The following is a 9,927-nucleotide window of genomic DNA, read 5'->3' as shown; positions in this document are numbered from 1 at the left end:
TAAAAATAATAATTTTCACTACTAGCAAAGGCATTCTCTGATAGAATTAAATAATAATAATAATAATAATAATAAAAATAAAAATAATAATTTTCACTACTAGCATAGGCATTCTCTGATCAAATTAAATAATAATAATAATAATAATAATAAAAAAAATAATTTTCACTACTAGCATAGGCATTCTCTGATCAAATTAAATAATAATAATAATAATAATAATAAAAATAAAAATAATAATTTTCACTACTAGCATAGGCATTCTCTGATAAAATTAAATAATAATAATAATAATAATAATAAAAAAATAATAATTTTCACTACTAGCATAGGCATTCTCTGATAAAATTAAATAATAATAATAATAATAATAATAAAAATAATAATTTTCACTACTAGCATAGGCATTCTCTGATAGAATTAAATAATAATAATAATAATAATAAAAAAAAAAAAATAATTTTCACTACTAGCAAAGGCATTCTCTGATAGAATTAAATAATAATAATAATAATAATAATAAAAATAAAAAAAATAATTTTCACTACTAGCATAGGCATTCTCTGATAGAATTAAATAATAATAATAATAATAATAATAAAAAAAATAATTTTCACTACTAGCATAGGCATTCTCTGATAGAATTAAATAATAATAATAATAATAATAATAAAAAAAATAATTTTCACTACTAGCATAGGCATTCTCTGATAGAATTAAATAATAATAATAATAATAATAATAAAAAAAATAATTTTCACTACTAGCATAGGCATTCTCTGATAGAATTAAATAATAATAATAATAATAATAATAAAAAAAATAATTTTCACTACTAGCATAGGCATTCTCTGATAGAATTAAATAATAATAATAATAATAATAATAAAAAATAATAATTTTCACTACTAGCAAAGGCATTCTCTGATAGAATTAAATAATAAATTAAAAATATATTTTTTCAAAGACTCATTCTGCTTTATGTTTGACAATAGCCAAATGCAGTATAAATATTGTAACTTATGTTATTTTTTATGCTTAATTTAGTATTTTTAGATGAATTATTTAAGTCACAATTGAAATAAAAGTGGAATGATTAATTTCCATTTTTATATATATATATATACACAAACTCCCAGGCCTCTGGTAGAAGACACAGATACCACCCGACGAGGGTATATATATATATATATATATATATATAAAAACTCCCAGGCCTCTGGTATATATATATATATATATATATATATATGTATGCTAAATGCAGTACCTGTATATGTATATATATATACAGGTACTGCATTATATATATATATATATATATATATATATATATATATATATATACATATACATATACAGGTACTGCATTTAGCAGTATCTGTTTTGTATATGTATGTATATATTTTTTAAAAAACACACCCATTATCATTTTAGATATTAATTAATTAATTAATGTTCAAAAAATTTCACAAAAAAAAATATACAGTGTAAAGTGTAGGAGTAAAGTTCAAACAAAACAAAAAAAATACAAAGAAGCCAGAGTAATTGCCATATTTACTGTATTATATTTAAGAGGGATAATTTTTTCCCGAATCAAATGTTTTTGTCAGCAGAGCAGTATCTTTTTATACATAGACAATAACATGACATTTCATTTTCAAAGACTAAAACTGTTTTATGGTCGACAATATTCAAATGTTAATTCAAATGTGAAAAGGGAAAAGCCTTGGGCCCAATTGCAATTACATGTCAATGATGTCACGCTGACTAAATGACTAAATGGGAAGTGCATTTTCAAGTTCTAGTTCTAGTAACCTGTCATTAGTTATTCTCGCAGGGCGTGATGACGTACGCTGGTTCTGATTCATCGAGGTTGAATTGTATTTAAAACATCTGAAAGGCTTTCTCTTAATTTTCCTGCTTCTTCATTGTCAGTTCCTAAAAGTCTGACTCCTCTGGTTGCAAAAAGAAGTCTGATTGTATAGAAGTCTGTGAGAAACTGACCCTACACTTCTCACTTGATTTATTACCTCAGTAAACATCGTAAACATGAGTTTATTATGGTCTCAACCGCTAGTTTCAAGTCTTCTTCAATACAGCATGATGTTCATTTAGTAATAGTAGGAAGTAATAGTAATAGCAATAGTAGTGTAGTATAGTGTACTAATAGTTAGGAAATATAAGGTTGAGGGAACATAGGTCTGAGGAAACATAGACACTTCCCCTGACGGGAAGGGGAAACTAAGACAAGGATGACACCTGGTGCACAATAACAGACACAACACACATACTATAGGTCCAACCACAGTCATTTTGAAAAAGAACAAGAATAATTCCCCAAAATGTCAAACTATACATTTAAAGCCTCTGAAAAAATGTGGTTTTAAATCCAAATTATTCTCTATAACATTAACTAATTATTAATTATTTATAAGGACTCAACAACTCATGTTCATTTCTGATTGGTGCATGTAAATATGTGACCTTGTTTTTTGAACTGAGCACCACCCACTATAAACAGGTGAGCATGGCACAAAGAAAACATACAAAAAAATACATAAATCTCTCATGTGAAATAACCAAAACAGTTCAAACTTTGGCAGAAAATGGTGTACTCGTAGGATCCCATCACTCATAGTGAGAAGCTGATTGAGAAAATCAGTTTTCAGGGCCTTTAACCTTGTTACCAGACCAGCAAAAACTCTATCTAAAAAAGGGTTATTTCCACCAAAGCACCTGAAGCAGTGGCAACGGTGCAGCGAAACACTGATACTAAATTCTACTGGCAAGATGGAGGCCAACACATTCCTGGCTAGCATGTCAGAAGATAGCGTGCCAACCACAGAGCTCACCAACTGGCTCTGCAAATACTGTCATTCGAAATGCATTTAATTGTGCTGCTTCCTGGTCTAACCAGGCTCTTAGGGGCTCAAAACACACTAACAAGGGTTTGGCAAAACAATTAGAGCAAGACTCAGACTTTGAATAACAAGACACAACATGGAAGAGTGGAATATTGAGTATATTTTAATATATATATTTTATTGTTACCATAGTGAGCCCTTTGAACAATCATGATTTGTACCGCAGAAAACAAAAGCAGTGAAGAAGAGGACTACTAGTTAGTAAACACGACATATATTATACAGATATTTTGCAAGCTTTGAGTAAGAAAATGCATTGAATGTAAACATAACTCCGTAGGGTACTTTTAAGAGAGGGTTGTGTCTTGAAGGTAACCCACACTGTGAAAACTTGCAAGAACTTTGCGAGACTCGCTGCCCAACGACCTATCCAAACCGTAACCATTCAAGGTCAGTGCCTAACCATAACCATCTCGCGAGAGTTTCGAAACTTGTGGGTTACCTTCTAGACACAACCTTAAAGGGATAGTTTGGGTGTTTTGAAGTGGGGATGTAGAGGTACTTATCAATAGTAGGTGTATTACTTGCAGTAGAATAAGTAGGCTAAATTAAAAAAATCTGGGATGATGTCCTTAAAAGTTGTAAAATTAACTAATAGCTGAATCTAGAGTTATTTTCCTCGGCATAATGAACGTGCATCAGACCCACGGGACTGCACCGCCCTGCACGCTCATGTAACATATCCGGATAACCAGCTTCCTGCTAGCTGTATGCGGCTGTAATAATGGATATATTGGCTGTAATTCATCACTTTTATTATCTTATAATACACCAATGGGCTGTATGCTGTAAGCCTGTACCGTGGTGGATGTATTAACGTCTCTGTTCCCAAACAACCGGCTATCGGCCAGTAGCTAGTAGTGCTAGTAGCATGACATAAACAGAATTTAATGTAGTTGTAGGCTATTTACTAACACGCAGGGCAAACGCACAGGACACAACCTCTTATACATCCATGGTCTGTGCAGTCTGTGCATCAAATATGACAATAGAATATAAATCATTTTGATTTACCTTTGTATGGCACTTTGTTTTGACGTTTTACTGGCGTCCTTTGATAATACAGCAGTCGCCTTCAGTCCAAAATGGCGGAGGTGTAGCTCTAGTGCTGCGCTACTACTACTACTGCTGATGTTGCAATGGAATGAATCAATTAGCTTTCACTTCTTATCAATATAAGCTGCTTGGCTGAATCTCCAATTCAACTGTCGGTGGCCGAGTTGCATTGTGGGTTATGTGGGCGCCAGGTTTTGACAAGGAAGAAGAATGTGCGGAATAAAAAATCCAATACCTCTGATTCTGCATTGATTTGAGTCCTTTTTTTAAATTGTCCATAGTGAGACAGACAATGCTACGGTAATTGTCATGTGTCTGTCATCATTGTCATTTGCACATGTGCACTGATTAGCACATATAGCCAAGCTATGATACACAGCACTCAGGAGTGTTTTTTTTGCCAAAATTTGGGAAAACGTTATGCCAATTCAGAATTTTCTTGATAAGCTCAGTGACTTGCTTAGATTTCGTGGAGGAGTTGTTAAATAGATGATAACGACCACCGCACTGTGCAACGATGCTCTTGAGGTCATTTTGTGTGTCAATATACGCCAGCAGATTTACTTTTTGGTCATCTCCGTGGGTCAGCAGCACGAATGTGCTCTCCCTGATCTCCAAGCCGAGCTTGTCCTCCATTTTTTTTAATATTCCTTTCTCACGGTCCGTGAACCGGCCCAGCTGTAACACGAGTAACACCACACATCGCCCTGGCTGACAGTACTTCTTACACTTCTCTATCTCTGTCTGGGAGTTTCTGAGTTCGTCGTGAAGGAAGTCTGGAGTGTCGACCACTCTCACCGTCCTCCCAAATGGCTTCTCCATTATTTTGACCTCACACTGTTTCGTGACTGGCATGGAGCTTGACTCAGATTTAAATCGTTGCTTTGGCTCTAGCTGGGAGTTCCCAGCAGCCAGGATGGTGTTTGCTGATGCACTTTTCCCAGTCCCAGTTAGTCCCAGCAGAACAATGTTGAATATGTCGTCCGACACTTCAGAGGCACTGTAACCTGGAGGATACAGATGTTTCAATGCTTTTGACAAAATCATCAAAAGATCCCAAACATAAAAACTCTGACAGTACACTTTGCTGATAACCTTTCATGAATATCTCAACATTGTTTTGCCACTGAATTATGCTCTTTTAGAAAAACGATGCTGCAAAATACTAATTTAGACATTTAATTTGTCACAGTTGCTATCTTTTTATATTCTGATATATGCGTCGTATTGCATCTTCCAAAGCATACCATTGTGATGTTCAGGTGATGCTGCTCTATCAGGTGATGCTGCTCTATCAAGTGATGCTGCTCTATCAGGTTCAGCAAAGGCATGTTGTGAGGTGAACAGAGTCATTGGGTTGGTACCTGTGAAGATGAAACATACATACTGTCGTTTATAAAGATACACAATTCCTTTTTTAACAAGACTCGGTCAAAACCAAGTATATGGCTGGACCGTGTATGGTCAGTCTGTGAATTTGTGGCTAAATTGTTACACAAATAGTCAGTGGTCATGTCTATAATGTTAATGTGACAGTAGGCAGTATATTTTTGGCATCATTGGGCAAAAATTCCTTAATATCCTTTCAGCATATTGTAATTCAAGTGTTCTGAGAGAAAACTAGACTTCTGCTCCTCATCATGTCTCTGTTTTCAGGCTTTAAAAAATCTAGCCCGTGATGGGAGACTTTGACCAATCACAGGTCATTTCATTGAGAGAGCGTTCCTATTGGCTGTGCTCCGGTTATGTGACCGGTACTTGGCGTTCCTTCACCAGATTTCACAATGGCGGCGGCGTCACAAACTTTCTCATTTTACAGCTAAACCGTGCACTAACAAGATGATTCTGAAACCATTTGAGGTGAGAAATAGGCACTAACGTAACATAATATTGATTTCATTTTGAAAGAGCAATGGCCAATGAGTGAACTCCAACACTCAGCCAACCAATCGTGTAACTTCATCACTCACTCAGTCACTCAGTCACTCACTCACTCAATGACAGTCTTTTGTGTTTGCGGTGCAGCCAAAAAGCTTTCAATTCGCTGTTGCTCTGTGACCTTTGTTGCATTTAAAAACATAGACAAAGACACTTGAGGTTCAACCTAAATATGAAGAGTGGCACACAGCTTCTCTTCTCTTTTCATTGAATAAATTAGTCTGACACTAGACTGTAAGGCCCTGTGACAAAAACAATTGGTGAAATGAAGTAGAGTTGTTTTTTCATATTCGGATCCTAAGGTGTTGGCGTTTGTTTTCGGGATAACAGGCTGTTGGAAAAATGGGCTTTCGATGCAATGGGACATTGTTTGGCCTCTTGGGGTTCCAGAGTAATGGGCTGTTAGAACAATGGGCAGTCCACATTTTACAACCAAGTACAATTGAAAAGAGTTAAAACCAGATATTTACCTTCTCTCCCATGGTGATACAGAGGGTGGCCATCATGTCTGAAATAGTTCATACTAGTTTATACTCACTGTAAATGATAAGATGATAGCAATAGAGAGACATCCCAACCTGCTTTGGGGCTACTTTGTGTTCATCCAAGTTTCTCATAGTGGTTTTCTGAAATTGGCCTTTTTGGGAGTCTGGAGTGGGCAATAAATTGTGAGCGACTCATCATTTGAACCAAGATGTAACACTGACCGGGTATCTACGGTGATTTATTGATTGACATTAACAAACCAACCTGCATGCAAACAGGTTAAAGTCTAAAGGGTGACTACACCCTCAAATCAAACCGGTCATCAAAGCTTTTCAGCTTTTCAGAAAATCTGATGAAAGAAACCCTCTATGAAAAAAATACACTGAGGAACACAAGCTAGTCCTAAATAGGGTGGGACTTCTGCTCATATGTATATGGTCACAGAGCTGTTACGTATTAATGAAGTTTCTACCTTCTGTTGTCTAAGGCTGTCATTCTTCTCCTCACAACATCTTCACTGTAGTCTTTGTAGTCATACTTAAATACCTTAAGAGGCGAGCACCACTTCCTACATTCACTGGCCAGATTTTCATTGGGGACTGTCAACTTGATGTTGAACCTTTGCATCAGATGATGGAGAAGATGGAAGCTATCAAGGTTCGGTAACGTGACAACCATGTGTGCTGTGATTTCTTCTCCAAAGATATCTTTAAGTTTATGGATTTGAGCCTCGACTTGTTTCTCTTGGGTGTTTTCTGAATCTATGGCCAATATGAACAGATCAGGGCCAGGATGAGAATGTGCCATGAAGTCAATAATCAGCTGGTCTGGGTGCGGGCATTCTTCATCAAAGAAATCAGGGGTATTGATGATTTTGAAGTCGTTGTTCTTTTCCACGAAAAAGTTGTTTGACGTTGAGACAACGTTATCGTTATTGAGAATCGTCTTTCCAATCTCGTTCTTTAACTGAACGCTCTTTCCAAACAGAGCGACGATTAACTGTCCAGGATATGCTGTAAAGACAAATAACAGATTTATGTTTTAATGCACAATCGGAAAATTATGTACTGTTGGGCGCTGGAGGGGGGTGTCAGTTTGTCAGTTTCCATGTTTGATAGCAACCAGCAGACTGAGACCTGACATGGGGGACAAAGACAATGTAAACAAACTTGTTATGGAAACTTGTTATGGAAAGCTTACAGGCAAAGGACAGACAGTGTTATGTTAAAAGCATTTTTTAAACTGTAATGTGCTGAAGTTGACTTAATTAGCTGACTGCAAACTGATGTTATGCCTAGTTCACTACTACACGACTTCAGCTCTGATTTTCTACTTGCCAGCAGTTTTTGGAGCTCCCTGACAAGCCCCAGATCAGAGGCAAATTGGCTCTCGCACATTGGCGCTAAAGCGCTATCTGGTAACCTTTCAAAGATTTTAGCCGAGAGGCTCGCTGTGGCGTCGCAGACACATTCCAGATATCTAGCATGCTAAATATCTGGACCTGACAGGGAGCTACAGCCAATGAGAGTACAAGACATGGGTTGAGGGGAAACATGGGATAGGGGTCGTCTGTAACAATAGGAACTTTACTGTATGTGTTGCATTTGCAACACGGACCAAAGTTTTTGTTGCACCTAGGATGTTGGATGTCTGCCTGACTACACATACTGTAACACATAACACAGTGATCGATCTATCACAGTGACTGCAGAAACAGGCTATTATATGAACATGTGTGCCAACAACAAAATCAACAAGCATGACTACGCCCATGTCACTTCTCACATGTGTTTTTATGACAAAACATAGTTTGTCAACCTCCTCTGCCTCTATGGAACAGCCTCCACTGAAGCAGGAATGTAAAATGTGTCCGTGTTTGTAGAATATTATATTTTTTTTTCCACCCACCTGTTTTTATGCAATGATAACTCCCACATGAGTGTACGACAAACGGTACATGAGTTATGAAAGGGGACAGGGCTTATGTGTAGGGGGCGGGGATAACCTTCACCAATGAAACAGGAACTCTATGCTGAGGGCAATGACACCTCCCACAAGAGTGTACGAATAACAGTTTATGAGTTATGTTAGGGGGCGTGGCTAATGTGCAGAGGGCGGGGAACACCATCACTAATATAAGAGAATCTCCCTGCTGAGTCCAATGACACCTCCCACAAGAGTCTACGACAAACGGTTCATGCGTCATGAAAGATGGCGTGGCTAAATGTTAGGGGTGAGGTTAACTTTCATCAATGAAACAGGAACTATCTGATGAGTGCAAACCGTTCATGAGCTCTGAAAGGGGGCAGGGTTTAATTGTAGGGGGCAGGGAACACCATCGCTAATGAAACAGGCTCTCTCTGCTGAGTGATATGACACCTCCCAGAAGAGTCTACGGCAAACGGTTCATGAGTTATGAAAGGGGGCGGGGCTAACGTGTAGGGGTGGGGCTATGAGTCTATATTGGCATGTAAATTATCTCAGGCCTGGACCGTCATCCTGGCTGAGAAATTTGGAGCAGATTTGAGAAAGGACGCTGAAGTTACAACAACTTCCAGTTTCACGGCGAATCACGCCAAATGGCCGCCATGCCACGGCAACGCCTTTCAACGAAAACTCACAGTCTTCACAATAATGCATCATCAAGGTCTTAAGGCTTTTCTAACCACATTTGAGGCGGATCTGCTCAACCTGCTAGGAGGAGTACATTAAAATAGAAAACATGTAATTTCCTGTTGCCAGTACTGAGACCCTTAAAATAATACATTTTAAACTAATAAACTTTTCTCTCAACATGGCTGCCGGGTCACTAACTTTCAAATTTTTCTGCTAAACAGTACACTACAAGATGTTTCTGAAAACATTTGAGGAGAGAAATAGACATTACAGTAACAGAATATTGGTTCATATTTGATCAGCACTGCCTAGTTTGACTGTTTGATCAGAGACAGCAGGGCTCCAGCTCGGCTCTGATTGGTTGTTTTCCTCCGGTCTGTGAAATATTGCAGATGCCTTTAGGAGCACCGGAGGACACAGAGGAACATGATTTTTTTCAGATTACATGTCTCATGCACTACTGTCAAGATATAGTGACCGTTTAATAAAAATAACTTTTTTTAAATCATATTTGCTCCAACCTGCCTACTCCAGCTTAAAGGTCTAAATCACCTGTCCACTGCAGCAATTAACATGTATTTGAATATACATCAGCAAATCCAGATACACAGCAAGAATATTTCTTCAAGTAGTTTTGTTGCAATTTTTCAATATCTCAGAACCACTATCAAAGAATGGACATCTGTTACATCTTTACAACAAATCTGGCAGCATAAAGATACTGACCATGTATCATAATGTCCCCGATTTGAGTTTTGTCGGGGACCTTTGTCGCATGTCAGCCACCCAAAAATGCCCCAAACTATTAAAAAAAGAGAGGAGAAATACTTACGTGGTGGATGTTTGTCACGATACATTTTAGCTGCTTAGTAGAGCAGACAGCAGGCAGGTTTTACTGGAGTCT

General features: G+C 37.3%; 1 protein-coding gene across 1 annotated transcript; it reads right to left on the bottom strand.

Moving 5' to 3' along the window:
• Positions 1–3,893: 3,893 nt before the first annotated feature.
• Positions 3,894–9,926, bottom strand: LOC119477800. The gene is made up of 5 exons (XM_037751942.1): positions 9,856–9,926; positions 6,880–7,420; positions 6,392–6,429; positions 5,231–5,347; positions 3,894–4,990 (listed from the first exon to the last, which is right to left on the bottom strand). Exons 1-5 carry the CDS (start codon positions 9,878–9,880, stop codon positions 4,350–4,352), a joined length of 1,362 nt encoding a protein of 453 aa, XP_037607870.1. The 5' UTR covers positions 9,881–9,926; the 3' UTR covers positions 3,894–4,349.
• Between the last annotated feature and the right edge of the window lies 1 nt (position 9,927).

The sequence above is a fragment of the Sebastes umbrosus genome, chromosome 19, assembly GCF_015220745.1.
Source record: "Sebastes umbrosus isolate fSebUmb1 chromosome 19, fSebUmb1.pri, whole genome shotgun sequence".
In the NCBI taxonomy this organism is placed as follows: Eukaryota; Metazoa; Chordata; class Actinopteri; order Perciformes; family Sebastidae; genus Sebastes; species Sebastes umbrosus.
Note: the sequence above shows the minus strand (reverse complement) of the source record. Positions and strands in the feature narration are given on the sequence as shown.